This window comes from Solanum lycopersicum, chromosome 8, assembly GCF_036512215.1.
Source record: "Solanum lycopersicum chromosome 8, SLM_r2.1".
Lineage (NCBI taxonomy): Eukaryota > Viridiplantae > Streptophyta > Magnoliopsida > Solanales > Solanaceae > Solanum > Solanum lycopersicum.
In genome coordinates this window covers 67841149-67858186 of record NC_090807.1, presented here as the reverse complement: position 1 = coordinate 67858186, position 17038 = coordinate 67841149, and the positions used below count along the sequence as shown (strand labels likewise).

The 17038-nt window shown below is 36.0% G+C and overlaps 3 protein-coding genes across 8 annotated transcripts; all 3 read left to right on the top strand.

The window, feature by feature from the left end:
• Positions 1 to 766: 766 nt before the first annotated feature.
• On the top strand, positions 767 to 2429 carry LOC101265946 (uncharacterized). Its single transcript, XM_004245415.5, has one exon. It carries the CDS (start codon positions 1523 to 1525, stop codon positions 2249 to 2251), a length of 729 nt encoding a protein of 242 aa, XP_004245463.1. The 5' UTR covers positions 767 to 1522; the 3' UTR covers positions 2252 to 2429.
• Positions 2430 to 3096: 667 nt separating this feature from the next.
• LOC101266247 (uncharacterized) lies at positions 3097 to 13694 on the top strand. Of its 6 annotated transcripts, none has more exons than XR_003247744.2 (23): positions 3097 to 3551; positions 6379 to 6633; positions 6715 to 6839; positions 6948 to 6992; positions 7698 to 7779; positions 7874 to 7942; positions 8174 to 8344; positions 8427 to 8492; positions 9170 to 9238; positions 9346 to 9417; positions 9499 to 9560; positions 10493 to 10771; positions 11235 to 11368; positions 11504 to 11598; positions 11684 to 11703; positions 11790 to 11849; positions 11998 to 12099; positions 12286 to 12337; positions 12444 to 12496; positions 12654 to 12718; positions 12817 to 12868; positions 13084 to 13194; positions 13289 to 13694. XR_003247744.2 is itself a non-coding variant. In XM_010327024.4 (23 exons), exons 1-22 carry the CDS (start codon positions 3384 to 3386, stop codon positions 13150 to 13152), a joined length of 2184 nt encoding a protein of 727 aa, XP_010325326.1. In that variant the 5' UTR covers positions 3097 to 3383; the 3' UTR covers positions 13153 to 13194; positions 13289 to 13694. The 6 variants fall into 6 exon arrangements, 4 of the variants coding, with proteins under 4 accessions (XP_010325326.1, XP_025888257.1, XP_025888259.1 ...); XR_003247743.2 differs by having other exon boundaries at positions 11235 to 11410; positions 11480 to 11598; XM_010327024.4 differs by having other exon boundaries at positions 11665 to 11703.
• LOC101266851 (uncharacterized) lies at positions 13289 to 16944 on the top strand. The gene is made up of 6 exons (XM_004245418.4): positions 13289 to 14290; positions 14404 to 14607; positions 14766 to 14845; positions 15480 to 15555; positions 16176 to 16277; positions 16364 to 16944. Exons 1-6 carry the CDS (start codon positions 14165 to 14167, stop codon positions 16490 to 16492), a joined length of 717 nt encoding a protein of 238 aa, XP_004245466.1. The 5' UTR covers positions 13289 to 14164; the 3' UTR covers positions 16493 to 16944.
• The last annotated feature ends 94 nt before the right edge of the window (positions 16945 to 17038 follow it).

Here is a 17038-nt window from a genome sequence, read left to right as displayed (position 1 = left end):
TCTTCTCTTGCTAAATACTTGGTCACACGTCTGTCAAATCTAACAAATAAAATTTGTAATTACTTAACAAAATAAAAAAGACTCTCATTGTAGAGTTTTGACAAACTTAAAAGTGAAAACAAGAATCTTTTTTCTTTTTTATCTTTTTCTTGTTTGATGACGGTAATTGAATAGCCATCAATCAGTTATTAATTAATTGATACTACATGATATATATATATATATATATATATATATATATATATATATATATATATATATATTATGTATAAAGCTCCAACAATTAGCTTAATGTTCCCGAAAAGCACAATTGAGGATACAGAAAAGTAAAGTGAATATTTTTAGCTAAAGCTACACGATACTTTTGAATTTTGATGAGGTGATATTAACATTTAACAAAAAGAAAAAAATATTGATTACCAAGTTTATATGTGTCCAATATCTTCCATAGAGCCGAAAACAATGTGATGTAACCATATGATACATATCTTACCTATAATTTGTTGTGTTCATCCCTAAGCTTTTAACATATGTGTCCAAAAAAAAAAGATTTAGATTGATAACTCACTTAGATTTACTATTATCCAATTTGAGTGCCAAAATTATTCAAGGACTGAATAATCCGTTTCACAGAAGGATGGCCCAAATACATTTTTGAAGTGGACCTGATGTTGTAATGTAATACCCACAACTTCAACTTCAACTTCAAACAGGCCCAAAACAAATGTTTCTACTTTCTAGTATTTGCACTGCTGTCAAATCCGAAGCAAGAGATCAAAAGTGAAATGGCAGCATAATCTCAATAGCGAACAAAAAGATCCAATATCTATAAAAAAAAAATAAAATTTTATTTAACTATCGATAAAAGAGGTTTGGATATATGGCTGCGTAGTCCGTTTTGAAGGGTATATATATTTATTTCTAACTGTTTCAATAATTGCTGAAAAATAAAAAAGACAAGTGCAGAGCAAATTGCGCATAATTACAATGTTGTATGGCTGGCTACTTTCTGCGACTTGGGTTAACAAAAAGCCTTAGCACGCGGCATAGCAAAACTCTGTTGGCGTTCCTACTTTGTCGCCTTCTATACTCTTTTAGGATCAATTTATTATTTAATTTTTTGTGATACATAAAATCCTCCAAAAATTATCACATTTTTATTAGTTTCAAATTACATTACCCTGTAATTGAATATATAAATAAGCAAGTCTTATTAATTAATGGCGCGTTATAAAGCCATGTGGATCTAGGTTTAATATTACTAACACGTTAAAATGGTATTCCTATATTAGCCTTGGGCTAGAATATTTAATTGGGTAAAATTTGTCGTTTTGTGAAACTCACACCTTCCACGTCCCTAACTTATTCTGTCTGCTGAGCATATGAAATAGTCAAAACCGTGTGCTCTCCAGACTCCAGCCCCAAGATTCATTCCAAAACAAACGTCGCCCGCCCCTCATAAAAGAGTCACCCCCCTCCCTTCCTTTCCTCACGAGTAATTCATTCCAATCAACTAGCAAAAATGTGTAAAGGATTTCAACCAAACGAGAAAGATCGCCTGAAAATCAAAGGCTTTTATCTCCATTTATCACCGACTGAAACCGTCTCACCGGATTCTCTAACTCTGCATTATCTCCCTAGAATTAGTGAGAGTCCATTAGAGATTAATGATTCCAAAATCCGATCCAATTCCCCCGGTTTCGTTACGCTTTACCGGGTAGTATCAGCTGACAATGTAACAACGAAAGGTGTTATTTACGGAAGCAGGGACAGAGTTAAAGCCAGTGAAGGAGTAAAATTTGAAATATTCATGGCTGATGTAAAGCTCATAAAAGGTATTTTCATGAAAGATCTACACAACTGGAGAATCGATTGCAAGTGCGCTTTGTTGGAAAACGACGATTTAAAAGTGAAAGGAGCAGAGGTGTGTGTGGCGGTGGAAGGACGCACCGCCGCGCCGCCGGAAGTGATTACTGAGAAGGTGGAGATGACGGTGAGATCACGGCGGAGGAGCTGTTTTCAGAAGCTGGAGGAGATTCCTGAACAAAGAGAAGTTGAAAATGACGAGTCTACTTGTTGCTGCTCGGAGTGTGAAGGTGAAGAAGACGATTCGGACGACACCGATACGGCGGAGGGAGTTGGGTGGGCAGTAGATGTAGGGATATGGGTGATGTGCCTTGGGGTGGGGGTGGGCTATTTGGTCTCTAGAGCTTCTTCAAAGAGCTTAAGGAGGAGGAGGAGATTCCTATAAAAAAACTCATTGTTTTGGTTAAATAATCCTGCGTAGACATTTTTTCCACCACTTATACCTTATAATTTTATTATTCTGCTAGTAATTTCTAACAAATAGGATATAGAAAGTTTTGTTTTCTGCAAAGTATTACATTTAGGCTCGTTTAATCCAAAAATAAATTATTCTAGAATTGTTACTTCATCTTGTTTTTATTACTTTGCAATTTTCGAATCAATTGTTCCACCATTTAGTAGTTTAAATAAATACTACTGTCATAAAGAGATGAAAACACACTTTTGAGCGTGAGGAATGCTTGTAAGCTCACGAGTAATGTGGTGGGAGATGATGCAATTCAATTTTGGTAATTGTCACGCTTCCCTCTTTCACTGTCTTTAATTCGATAAAAATATTGGATTTAAAAAATTCTGTTTGACACCCTAATTTCATTATTTCTTACTTTATATTTATAACAATCCTTTTTCCTGATTTAAACAAGTAAATTTCTAAGTTTATACGAATAGACGACTATTTTTTAAAAAAATCCAAGATTAATCTCCTGTCTTTCTCATTTAACACACCAACTTAATCAATCTTACGTTTATTATTACGATTATAAGTGATAAATCTGGATAGTGAACAAGGACTAATTCACAATTGCACAAGTAATTTGAATTCTCATTATTTTTTTTCTATTTGTTTGCTAGAAATAAATAAATAAATAAATTGACACGTGGCAAGGGCTACGTGTCATCACAGAGATACATGTATCCACGTCAGCGTCTCTACACCACCCAAGTTACGATCCGGAACCCAGACCCGAATTACACGTATCCATATGCTGGCTGGCACGAGGCATCTCCTTCGATATGGTAGTCAACAGATCCCCTAATGATAAAATAAAAGTAAAATCACTTTCAGTAAATTAAATTATTTATCGCCTAGAATTTAGAGAAAAATAGAAAAACAAAATAGGTAGTAGTAATAAAATATTATCGATAATTTGTCATAGAATAGTTCATTTGTGAGCTACATTCAACTGCCAATACTTTCTCCGATGCTCTTCCGTCAACTTCAACGGCCATTTCCACAATCGGCAACTTATACTTCACTTTTATAACAAAGCGATTTTGCTTATTCGGTCCCAGCGGCGATGGGCGGCGGCGGTCCCAGAAATTATTCGGCGAATCCAAATGATTACAAGCTTCTCGAAGAAGTCGGTTATGGAGCGAGTGCAACAGTTTATAGAGCGATCTATCTTCCTTACAATGAAGTTATCGCAGTCAAGTGCTTGGATCTCGATCGCTGTAACAGCAATCTGGTTTGTCTATATTTCTTCTGCTTTCTGCTCTCTCAGTTTACTGATGGAAATAATTGACTTTGACTTGCGGATTAATTGATTTTTTGCTTTGTGATTTCTAGTATAGAATGATAGATGTTGTTTTAGTTTATCTTTATGGATATAGGTGGTTAGAATTGCAAATTGGCTATAGAGATCATAGAGTCGAAAGGACGTGGCTTCAATTGTGATTTCCTTGTTTGCTTTGACTTGTCATACGTCCGTGTTTTTACTCCTTGTATTTTGTCAGCAGTCAATATAACAAGACTCAATTCTGGTGTCTCCAAGTGATGTGATTGAACAAAGTTACTGATTTTACCCTGCGCACCCAAAAGGGTAGCGGCTGTGGGTTTCTGTCATAAAAAAAAGTCACTGATTTTATATTATTGTTGACCCTGTATTAATTTCACACTGTTGGAGTTCATTGACGAGCCGAGGTTCTTCCCAAAACATCTTCTCTACCTCTTAAGAGGTAGAGGTAAGATTTGCATACACTCTACCCTTCTCATACCCCACTTAGTTGGATTTCACTGGGTATGTCGCTGTTGTTGGTGTTCATTGTCGAGCCGAGTGTCTTTCGAGACAACCTCTCTACCTCCTAGAGGTAATGGTAAGGTTTACGTACATTCTACCCTCCCCGACTCCATGGAGTCGGATTTCACTGGGTACATCATTGTTGTTGGTGCCAATTGGCACTAAATGCGAATGCATGGATAGATATAGAATGAGAGTTAATTTGTGTGTAATCAGATGACAGAGTATTATCAATTAACTGGGTCAAGTCTGAAGTGACAGCTGGTTTTACCTATCAGTAAGGCAGTAACAATAATCAGGTTTGGAAGCTTTAAATTCTTTTCTTGAACTCCTTTTTGATTGCGCTTTTATGTCAAAGATTCTGGTTTGCTAGGTGTTCCGCTGATGATGTATGCATATGAAGTTCTCTTCAAGGGCATAAAAAGAACATATAAGATCTTTGGCTATTTTGAAATGTGATTTGCTCCACGTCTATGGCAATTCATTTCCTAATTTTATTTTTCTTTGTTATTGTTGTTGGGGTTTTTTTTAAAATAGAAATATAATAATATGCGACAAAACTATTTAGCAGGGCAAAAGAAAAGAAAAACAATGCACAGTAATGTAATTTTAGTTGGATCAGATAACAAAGTATCTAAAATGTAAGAGCGACTTGTATTGAGCGATAGATTGGTCGACAATGAAATGGACAACAAAACCAAAACTGTTTCGTAATTACATGTTTGCTGGACGTTATCTGAGAAGCCCGTGGATTCTCTCTACAAGTACCATCACATTATAGTATTCAACATAAAATCACATTATTCCTGTCACCACTAATCCTATTTTATCAGGGGATCGGTAGCTATCAAAATTCAAAGAAGTCCTTTTTTTTTGTTAGCGGATTTCTCATTAAGTTCTTGTTTGACTTGTCGCTAGTTGAACCCCCTGATATTCATCTGTTTGAAGTTATTATTTTCACTAATGAATTCATCTTTGTTTCTTTCTTAATAAAGTAAATACAGATTACGTAAGCAATTAATAGACCCTTTACTATAACCAGCCCGATGAAAATATTTGAGAGGAAGTATCCCTGAAAGTAACCATGACCATCTGTGCTTGGTCTATTTTCGACTTTTCATGCCACCCAACATTTTTGTGCTTCTTTCCACTTGTGATAATATAGTTCATTTTGGAAGGTTGATCGATGCATTCAATGTAAGCACCCACTAAAATTATCAGGTCAGTATTGTCTAAGGCGAAAAACATAGAAAACTGCCAAGTGTTTGCTGGTGTTTTAGCTTTTAACTAAAGATAGAAGCATGAGCTTTAGTGTAGTAAGACTTCGACGAGAAAAAGTAACTTAATATATAAAGAACAGTTATATTGGGCAAATAAGTGAAAAACTACGATTACATAGAATATATAAAGTAGTCATATCAACAAGTTCAAATCTATTACATAGAATATTTAGGGACTAGCTTGTCATATTGCATAGAATAGTTAAGGAGTAAGGACTACTTGTCATATTGCAACTTTGACCTACAATTTTGGATTGAAAATTCTGATAGGGGGAACCGGTTGTGGGTGTCGCTAGATAATTTCATTTCCATGTTGTTACGAAACAATATATTTAGTTGGTGTATGTTCATTTCATGTCATAATAACCTGCGAAACTAATTACCTTTTAAACTTGCTCTACACTCCTATCCAAAAGAAGGAAAGATCCTAATATATTCTCTAATTGGGATCTTATATTTTCACTTATTGATTGGTTAATGTTTTCAGGGGGCCCCAAACCTCCTCCACGTCATGAATTTAAGAGTAACAAATTTAAATATCTATTAATGAATCCCAAATTATTTGGTATCAACTATATGAATCCTCTTTGTTCGTTCAAGTCTATTCTGGCTTATTTTTTAATTTCATTTTAAAGATAAGTTGGAGGTTTTCTTACAACAACATACCTAGTGAAATCCCACTATCTCGTGGAAGTGAGACCGTAACAATTAAACCTTAATTGCAGTATTTGTATCTTTTGAGTCCATAGTGTTCTGTTTTCAGCAAGGTTGCATGCATTGTAAGAAAGTTTAAGCCTTTTGAGAAAATTATTCTCAATGTGATTTTTGGTCCGTCAACTCCTTTTTGAGGAGTAGAAGTGTCAAGGAAGGCTTCTTAATAGTTACAAATGGAGGTGTTATATTATAAGGACTGTATTTTGAAATCTCATTTTTATTTGGGTAGGATTATGCTGCTATTTTGCTATAGGTATTTGAAAAAAATTATTTCTCCACAGGATGACATACGCAGGGAAGCTCAAACTATGAGTTTGATAGACCATCCTAATGTAATAAAGTCATTCTGTTCATTTGTTGTTGAGAACTACCTATGGGTGGTAATGCCCTTCATGGCTGAGGGCTCTTGTCTACATCTCATGAAAATAGCATATCCAGATGGATTCGAAGAATCTGCTATTTGTTCTATGTTGAAGGAAACTCTCAAGGCGTTGGAATATCTCCATCGACATGGGCACATACATCGAGATGTGAAGGTTTGTTAAAACCGATGTTCCCTTGTTTTTGACCCTCAAATTCTGATATTTGTGGTTTCTCTACCACTTTTCTCATCCCAGGCTGGGAATATATTACTGGACACTAATGGGGCAGTAAAGCTGGGCGATTTTGGTGTTTCCGCATGCATGTTTGACAGTGGTGATAGACAGCGGTCTAGGAATACCTTTGTAGGAACTCCGTGCTGGTGAGCATATAGGCATCCTTTCAGTCACTTCCTATCTATAATTGTTTCTATGCAAGTTTTTTCGTGCTCTACATGTCTATCAAGGCATGAACTACTTTTATTTTGTAGGATGGCACCAGAAGTTCTGCAGCCTGGAACTGGATATGATTTTAAGTGAGTTTTCTCTGTCACGGTGTAAGATCTTGATGGTTTCATATGTTATGATGTACATTTTTCATTTAATGGTTGACTGAGAGCTATTTGAGAAAGCTGAAGGCTGAATTCTTTTTGAAATTGTACCATTGAATTACTTTACTGAACTTTTAGTGCTGAAAGGTATTAAGTTTATGCATTTTAATCCTGTCACTGAATTCAAATATGAATTATCCTCTTTAGTATTTTTTTGAAATTAAAACTGAGTGTATTAATTTATCACTAGATAATGCTAGCTTCTTGGACTTAATCAGGTTGTAATGATGAAGCTTATATCATTCATGATATAACATATTCCAAGCATTTTGTTCATGTAATAAGCAACTACGGTTGATTAGAAACTTGTTCTCGGATATGTGGTCTTTCAAACTTTAGTGATAACTAAATTTTGGTTTACTTGAAATTGGTAAAGCAATTTAAGTGGCGCATGGAGTATTACATGATTTTGAGTTTTTGTATAAATAAGTCTTATTTTTTAATGACTTAATCTGGTAATTTTAAGTGCTTAAAACAGTTATCAAACACACTTTTAGATGAGATTCTGAATATTGACATAAAGGTCTACATTTTCTTCTTGTCTAAGTATAATGCTTGTGTACTTATGCAGGGTCTATGAGAGTATTTAGATTATCAATGCTATTGACTCTAATTTTCTTCCTTCTACAGGGCTGACATTTGGTCATTTGGAATAACTGCCCTGGAATTGGCTCATGGTCATGCACCATTTTCAAAGTACCCTCCAATGAAGGTATCTATTCATTTCCAAGAGGGTACAACAACAATACTTTAACTTGGTGCTTGAGTATGCATTATTTAAGTTACCCTCTGTTCTCTCGCCACAGGTACTTCTGATGACAATACAGAATGCCCCTCCTGGACTTGATTATGACAGAGACAAAAAATTCTCTAAGGTAGTAATTCCATTTTTGGAATTATTTCATAAGTAGGTATTAAATACTGGTTTAATTCGACTGTACACACCCCCCCCCCCCCCAAAAAAAAAAAAAAAGAAAGAAAGAAAAGTTAGTCGTATCATTTGCATTTGTACATGGAGATATTTGTATATGTTGATCTGCTACGTGCTTCAATCTTTATTTTGTATCATGTACGAAGAACAAAATGGTTTTTACTTGTCGTAACAGTCATTCAAGGAAATGGTTGCGATGTGTTTGGTGAAAGATCAAACTAAAAGGCCAACTGCTGAGAAGTTGTTGAAGCATTCATTTTTCAAATATGCTAAGCCCCCAGAGCTTTCTGTAAAAAAACTCTTTGCTGACCTGCCACCACTTTGGAATCGAGTTAAAGCTCTACAGGTATTTCATGGTATCGTTGTTCTAGGGTTGCTTAATTTTCCTACTTATCATTGTTTATTGCTGATTGATGAAATTATTGCAGCTTAAAGATGCTGCCCAACTAGCTTTGAAGAGAATGCCTTCTTCCGAGCAGGAAGCATTATCACAGGTTTGTGACAATTGTTTCATCAATGACAGTGTTCATTAGTTTTGAATGGTTATGCTATCTAAGTTCCCGTGCATTTATTTGTTCCATTAGCTGTAATGCTATTCTTCTGTGCGCAAAAATGCCATTCAACTCTTAAATTAGGTTTCCATCGTTAATGAGAAAATGTAATCAGCCTCTCAATATGAATTCCAGATCTTTGGATCTCCATTTTTCTCTTTTGAACTTTGTGCATCCCATGAAAATCAGAGATATCGAATTGGTAGGTGTATAATTGCTATTTATAACTGTCTAATCCATTCTGTTGGTTCTTTATATACTTTTAAAGAATGTTGTACTTTCTATTCCTGTCTTCTTTGGACATGGGGATAGGATGTTGATGACGTTATCTCTGGTTTCAAAAGAAAAAGCAAAAAAGATGGGTGACGATGTACTCAGAATGTTTTGATGTTTTTAGCCCAAAGGATTGCTTCTGATATTGTGTCTATGGCCCTGTTTATATCTAAAAGCAAGTAAATGCATTTTCCATCATCTTTTTCCCTTTTTGCAAGTGTTAATGTTGCTTACGCCAGTCCTTCTCTTTTCACGTTTCTTTATCTGTGGCATGTGAGTGTGAACAAGGTGTGAGTTTCCTTCTTCAAAATCTCCCATCTGTTTTAATATGTTGTTGTTCTTCACAGAGTGAGTACCAACGGGGAGTTAGCGCCTGGAACTTTGATTTGGAGGATTTAAAGCTTCAGGCTTCACTGGTATATATATGAGAGGCGTCTCTTTATATCTGATAAAGACGCTCTTTCACTTTTGCTCCATGAATTTTGCCATCCTAAATTTAATAGTCTCTCGATTTCTGGGGCAGGTACAGGACGATGATGAAATACAAGAAATTAAGGAAGAAGATGATACCATCAAAGCTTATATGAACTACAAGGTCTTTGCCAGTCTTTTCTGTGGTGCTTTAGTCAATTTTCAAGTTACTCAGATCAGCCTTGAACTGTTCTCCTATTTGCAGGAGAAATCTGTTGCCCTACAATATGCTGGAAAATCAACCCCTAGAAAAGATTCTATTGCCAGGTATATTCTTTTTCATTTTGACCAGCCACATAGAGTTTGTCGTAGAAAGATATCAAAATGTAGCTGTTAGTAACTTAGTTTGCTAGAGGGAATGACGCCTTGTTTGAATTTTGAACTTTTTTTAACTTGAGTTCCTTGAACTTTTAGGTGTTAGAACTAGTTAAACCATTTTGGGCCAACTATTATACTCCCACCATTTATTTTTCAAAAGTCATACTTTTTTGGTGCGGAGTTTAAGATGTTAACTTGACATATATATTATATTGATGGAATAAATATCAAATTAGTGATTGTAAAATTAGCATGATACTGAAATATCATGTTGAAGTTCAAAATTTGGATACTTGAACAAATCTTTATCATAGGAAGTTGTGAAAGACTTATTGTATTATGGGATGGTGTCAAACATTTTGAATATCCCGCAATACTAAGCATGTCATACAAATAGAGGTGCAGGCTGTATGTGCTTTCATGCTAAATATTGTTCTTAGAGTCCATATTGATGTACTTAAGTTAGTTTGTTCGTATTTACGTTAAGGGTAGAAGGGTAGAGGGGTGATCCATTATCCACTATGCATCAGTAACCTCAGGTGTTTTTCGGTTCCAAAAAGTAGTTGTCTTATACATAATATCCTCTCTTCTGGAGCGTATTTTTTTTCCTGTGGAATCAAGTGCAAACCAAATATTCTCAATATAATATCTTATCTTCTTCAGAAGATATAAAACATCAGCATATTTTGTGAGAACAGCTCTCTCCTGGGGAGAACATTAATAATAGTTTTGTCATCACCACGAAAATATGATAGTTTAGGTAATGCTTATGCATTGGCTTAGATTATGTGAGCTTTTAGTTAAAATTTTATTTTTGGTCAAGCTATGCCTTGGATTATTATCATCTCAATTTTAGTTTTCGTTGAACATCTTGTGCCCAGTGAGCAAGAAAGTATTGGTGAAGTGCCAGTAGCTGAATACGAGATCAAGAAGGGAAAAGATTTGGAGAGCAGTACACCAGATTCTGATCATTGGGAGAAAAATGGACTGAAGAAGAATGCATCAAAAACAGAGTTGCCACCCCTAACCTCAGACAGGGATGTCTTACCAGCCAAGAGTAGAACTCAAACACCAAAAGCTCGTCAAAGTCAGAGTGGACCACTTATGGCTGGCGCTGTACTTAGTCACTCGGCATCAGAAAGAGTTCGAAGCTCCGAAAGGTTCTGTACGACTCATTGTATTCTTATTCTACTGTATCTCTTACATTGCGCCAAAGAAAAGCATTGCACCGAAACTTTAACTAAGAAGCTTTATTACTTTTCAGGAATCAAATTGCCTTTCTTTTCATATCATTTCAACTGTAATAGGGTGAAAGGAAATTGGTTAGAACTGAATGCTCAAACTTGGTCTCTCTACTAATATGGCAGTCCCCAATTTTTTAAAAATGTTTCTTCATTGGAACAAAACAGATTTCCACTGGAGAAGGAATTCTCACAGGAATTTTGCTCTAAAGTTAGTGTGTTGGATTCATTTTATAGAGGCTAAAATCAGTGTGTAAATCATCCAATAGCATTCTAATGTAGTTCATTGTGCTTTATTTGACCATTTGCATATATGACTGTTTATTTGGACACTGTTATCAATTGAGAACTTTCAGTGAGGCAACTTATGCTGCTCTTGCAGAAGTGAGATTGAAAACCAACAACCAGGAGATAAAGCTCATCCAGTGCGAAGAGCACCCAGCTTTAGTGGGCCTTTAATGCTTCCAAATCGAGCTTCAGGAAATAGTTTATCAGCTCCGATTAAATCATCTGGGGGTATTAATGCTTTCAAGACAAGTTCATTTTTTGCTATTGTGTGTAAGACCCACAATGGTTTATAGAAAAACTCTAGGTGGCATGCTATTAAAGGCTGACTTCTCTTTGCAGTAATGATGATTTTTATTTGTTCAGGATTCAAAGATTCCTTGGATGACAAGTCGAAGCCGAACTTGGTCCAAATAAAAGGCCGTTTCTCTGTAACATCAGAAAATGTAGATCTTGTAAAGGTAAATCATATTTTGTCATTTTCTTTCTTTTAGATCACTATTTGCTAACTTAAATATTTATGTTAGGATATTCCATTATGTACAGTTCCTCGACGATCTTCTCAAGTAAGTGGTTTGGTGTTGCCTTCTCAAAACAACTCAAGTATTTCATTCCTGCTGTATCTTTGACACAAGATTTCTGTGATTCACAGGGATCACCACTTAGGAAGTCTGCTAGTGTTGGAGAATGGCTGGTCGAATCTAAACAAATGGTGTGTGTATTGTCCCTTACTTTACAGCTGTAGTTAAGTCATGTGATTATGTTAAAACTTGAGCTCCACCCTGATGGTGCTATTTTGTCTTAACCAAGAGAAAAAGCAAAGAACTTGTTGTAATACTGCATTTTTCATAAATTTTCAGCCACCCAGTCAACCGCCCAAGGAACTTGGCGTTAATAATGTTCCTGCTTCAGTTCTCATGCCTCACTTACAAAATCTCTTTCAACAGACGTCAATTCAACAGGTAAGGCATCAGTGTATGGTAAAGATGCAAGATCCGTGTCCCCCCTCCCCCCCCACCCACCCAAACGCGCACACAGGAAAAAATACAGAACAAAAACAAGAAAAGAAATGTTAAATTCAGGATTAACTAGTCCGTTTCTATTTCTCGGTTGTTCTAACGCTTAATTTCTACTGCATTTGTTATCAGGATCTCATTGTAAATCTATTGAGTAGCTTGCAACTATCTGAGGCAGGAGATTGTAAGTATGAGGAAGAAATGTCTGATGTCCTTATGTAAAGAAATATGTTCTACCAATAGTAACATGGATTCAGATTTACTTAGATTGAAATTTCTTGTTCTTTCAGCTTCTCAAAATGGGAAGTTATCTCCCTTACAGCGCCCAGAGAGCAATGGAATTGTAAGTACATGTCTTTGCTTTGAAAATTTGCTTAGCTTTAAGACTTTGAGAAAGTGCAAATGTTTACATGGAGCTGTATAAACATGTCTCTTATTGGGAACTTGTCTTTTATCACATGGCAACCATTCATTTTGATGAAGACACTTCCGTTTTACAGGTTGAAGCAGCTGTTTCTGAGAGGGAGAAGCTATTATTAGTCAAAATATCTGAGCTTCAGGCTAGGTCAGTCCACTGTGGACGCAAATCAACTGTGGTGCATTTTTCTCACAGTTCTATGTGGGACTTCTAATTGAAGAACTGATCTTCTCTCTACTTTGCAGGATGATTAATTTGACAGATGAGTTAACTGCAGAAAAATTAAAATACTGGCAGGTGAGTGCACAGTGGTTTCTTTGATGCAAAGGTCTATGTAATATTAATTGAATTGAAGTAAATGAAAAGATAGTAATAGAAGACCAACTGTGTGGAACTACTTTGATGAGGTTTAAAAAACTAGGTCCAAAGTTAAAACAATTGAGGGGATGAACTGGAAAGGTTTATTTATAGCATCCAAGTGTGTTGCTAACAATGGTTTTTCACTGCTACAGTTGCAACAGCGGTTAAATGCCATGTCAAGTTGCGGAGAGGATGGGGACAGAAGAGAGTTGGAATCCTGATGACAATGATACGTTTCATATATAAACACCGTGTATATTCAGGTGTCTATTTGATGTTGCTAGAGCAGATAATTATGATTTTTTTCACACACATATAAATGCCTTGAACAGACGTAATTGTCGTTTGCTTTTGCAGGTTTAAGTATAGGAAGAGGCAGAGTGTAATTATTCTTATGTCACTGAATCATGCACTTGTCCTTGTTGAATAGCTCGTGTGGGAAGAATCCATCTCCAAGAATCAATAAACAAAATAATGAGCGCATAGATAATTTCTTCATTTGTTTGACAAGTAGGTGCTGAAAACAAGCTTCTTGTGCAGATTCACGTCAAGGGATTATTATTTTTATTTAGATATAGAAGATTGTGGAGGGAGGAAGGGCGGGCTCAGCGGGCAGAGACTAGAGAGTGGGAGTGGTGGGTTCAATTTCGAATTTCATTTGTAGATCCTTAGTTTATGATGTAGTCAATATTAAGGTGTAATTTTGTATCATATATGATGATCATGAGATGTGTGTTCAATAAAGCTTTTAGCTTCACAAGCATCCCTCAAGCCTAACATATTTGTGGCCGTTGCCAAATTGCCATTGCATAAATGGAGAGATGGATCTGGTACTGTTGGACCCAATTTATATGTGGACATCATGTCTTCTGTTAGATAGGAATAATTTTATTCTTTTGTTTGGCAAACATAAACGTGATGGGATTACACTGCTGCTGGGTGGGTATGTTGATACTGGTTTGTAAAATAACGTTTGTATTTATGCATGTAACTAATAAATGAAATGAACGAAGTTGGTAGTGTGTTTGGCAGTGGACCCGCTCTCGAAAATGAAAAGCGCCAAACAGGACCCATAAGATATTCATTTTCTCAAGGGGCACTGTTTTCAAAGACGTACAGTATTCACGAATCTTTTTCTAACTAATAGTACTAATTCTATAATCCTAATTCTAACCTAATCTACTTCGCCGGGCACAGATTAGATGCTGCCGTCGCCGTTCTCTATCTCCGCCAATGAAATCTCTCACTTCCACTGCAGCTCTACTTCTTTCTACTTCTCCGCCGTCTTTACGATCTTCTCTCTTACCAAGTCTTCGACCTCTTCTTTATCGAGCTCGCCTCCGCAACAAGCTTAATCTGGTAATTAACTTAATTACTACGTGTTCTAATCTCATTTTAACTTAAAAACCTACCTACATGTACTGGAATCAAAATGAGTTCAATAGAGCTGAAATAGGTTATTGATTTTGTAGAGAAGATTGGGAAATGGAACTTGCCGGGCAGAGTTTGCAAACGATGTGCCTTACGCCGCTGCTATTGGTGCTTGCATTTTGAGCTCGTGGGTTTTCCCGACTACTTACACGGAGGAGGACGATGGTGAATCCACAATTGATTCTGCTGATGCGAGGTTTGCTGTCATGGCAATTATCAGCTTCATTCCGTATTTTAATTGGATGGTGAGATTTTTTCTTAATCATCATTTGTTTTAAATTGGAATATAGGCGTTTAGGGTTGAGGAGCGTGAAGAGTTGTTGTTGTTTGGAACCATTTAGGGGATTCATATAGCTAAGTCCAACTAACTTGGGATTGATTGATTTGCTGGTTTACTTTGTAGAGTTGGGTTTTTGCGTGGTTGGATACTGGGAAACCACGTTATGCAGTTTATGCTCTTGTGTATTTGGCTCCATATTTAAGGTAAGGAGCTCTTAAAACTTTAGTTTTCTAGGTGATGTTTTAATATCATGTCTTGTCACCACCCTGAACGTGCTTTAAGGAATGTATTGAAGTTTGAACTAGCAGAAAGAAAAAAAACACATAGAGTTCTATCTTGTCATCTATATTAACAAGGATCCTTCACGAGTTGTGGTAAATGAAGGATTGTACTCTATTTCCATGAATGACTGCTTATCCTTCTTGATTTCCATGTTAAGCTTCCAACTCTGATATGATTGTAAGATTTAAAGTTTATTGTTGGAAGACAATTACCCCTAATTATTGGACTAGAAAGACTTGTAAAATTTTAAAGTTCACTAACTAGTCTCAGGGTTGGCACAAGGATTTTGACCAAGGAACTTGAAAATATGCAATGAAATGGTGCTAGTGAAGCTTGCCTGTGGGAACCCCTACAGATTTTGAACCACTCTACAAAGACATCCTTTGTTCTTTTTGTCCTTTCTTGGTAACATCAGATTCTCTAGGAATTTGGTATACCCTGCTGCTACAAGTTTAGGCAAAGGCATTATCAGCATTTTTTGATGTTTAGTTGAGGCATTTTGCCTTGATATTTATAACCAAGCATTTCAATCTTATGCTCTTTTATCGTATGCAGCAACAACCTGTCTCTATCTCCTGAAGATAGCTTTCTACCCATTGCTAGCATCCTCTTGTGCATCTTCCACATTCAGGTATATATTTACAGTCTATCTGAAACTCTATAAATTAATTATGCTTGAGGTTCTCTGATATAATCCTGGAAAGCGCAGCTCACAGGGTTTATTGCAAGCAGACTAGAGCATCTAATCGTAGTTTTTGTTTCCGTTTTTGTTTCTTCCAATAGTGGGAGTTATTGAATTCTATTTTTAGTAAATTTTTCCTGTTTCCTTTTCTTTGTAGATTCTACTTAATATATTGTTTAGTAGATTTGGGATTTGCTTTTCCTTGTTTTTACTTATTTCAGTTGTTGATTCGGATAGCGATGTAATAGTTATAAATACTTGCTGGCCTCATAGTTAAGGGGGAGACGGACTATTGCAAATACAAACAAAATTGTGATGTTAGAGATCTTATAGTTAGGATCGAGCTTGAAAACTACTTTAAAGCTTGAAGTCTTCATGATAATTCTTTTCTTCCTTTGATGTGTATATCTTTGGTTATATCTTGTCATTCTATTTAGGGTCAGAGATCCTTTTTTTGCTCTTCAATTCCTTCAGTTATTTGTATAATTCTATTTCATTATTTAGTTTATCACTCCGCTTTGTGTATCCTGAATTGTATCATCCTCATTGAAAGTTTCATATTGTTCCAGCTGGAAGCATTCCAAAAAGATGGAAACTTTCAGGTATTAGATAAATTTACGGAGACTGGAACTTCAATTGCTGGGAAGAAAGATGTAAGAATGTCAGAAAAGGTATAGACCGTGTGAAGCACTTATTGACAAATGTAAATGATTTAGAAGTTTATCATTCCTATCTAATTTTTCAAATTGTCATGAAGGAGGAAACATACGATCTTAAGAAGTTGTCTTCAGCAGATGAGAAAAGGAGTTGGGAAATTTCTAGAAGACCTGAAAATCGTGAGCACTTGAATGAAGATGGAGAAGATCCTACTTCAAGGAAGCATTAATTTTACCTGTTTAAGGCTGAGTTTTGACGGGTCTAATGCCAATCCTTGGAAGGAGCACAATCATATGCTGGTGTGTAACTGTGAAAGTAGTTCACTGACCAAACAATAAGCATCTTCTGTACACAACGGATTGATCTTATCGTTCTATGATTCAACTCTACACCAAATATCTGAATTGTCTCTTATCAAAATTTCGACCAGGGCCTACTATGTTTTTGCAGTTGTAGAATAATGACTGCCTTATCTGTAAGAGTGTACTGTGGGTAACACCCCTCATGCTGTTTCTCTTCCTGAGTTCTATGTATCAATTGTAGTTTGTTTTCTCAGAATTTTCACGTTGAGCAGAGGTTCATGCTGTATTGGCAGGTGTGAGCTCATAAATTGTGTACCATCCTGAAGAATTTTCGTCAGTGCAGGCAGAACATTATTTATCACAATTTCATATTCTGAAATGAGGTTTTATGTGTGATACGTGATGGTGTTAATGAACTAAAGTTGTTTGTGCTAGGTCAATAGAGAAGTTAGAAATGTGGGCAAGAGTTGTTG

Excerpts from the sequence above, each read along its gene's own strand:
- LOC101266247 (XM_026032472.2), top strand. The coding sequence starts at position 3,384 with ATGGGCGGCGGCGGTCCCAGAAATTATTCGGCGAATCCAAATGATTAC. Across the intron at positions 3,552-6,378 it reads ATCGCTGTAACAGCAATCTG|GATGACATACGCAGGGAAGC; the intron begins GTTTGTCTATAT and ends ATTTCTCCACAG. Across the intron at positions 7,780-7,873 it reads CAAAGTACCCTCCAATGAAG|GTACTTCTGATGACAATACA; the intron begins GTATCTATTCAT and ends CTCTCGCCACAG.
- LOC101266851 (XM_004245418.4), top strand. The coding sequence starts at position 14,165 with ATGAAATCTCTCACTTCCACTGCAGCTCTACTTCTTTCTACTTCTCCG. Across the intron at positions 14,608-14,765 it reads TTCCGTATTTTAATTGGATG|AGTTGGGTTTTTGCGTGGTT; the intron begins GTGAGATTTTTT and ends TTTACTTTGTAG. Across the intron at positions 14,846-15,479 it reads TATTTGGCTCCATATTTAAG|CAACAACCTGTCTCTATCTC; the intron begins GTAAGGAGCTCT and ends TATCGTATGCAG.
- LOC101265946 (XM_004245415.5), top strand. The coding sequence starts at position 1,523 with ATGTGTAAAGGATTTCAACCAAACGAGAAAGATCGCCTGAAAATCAAA.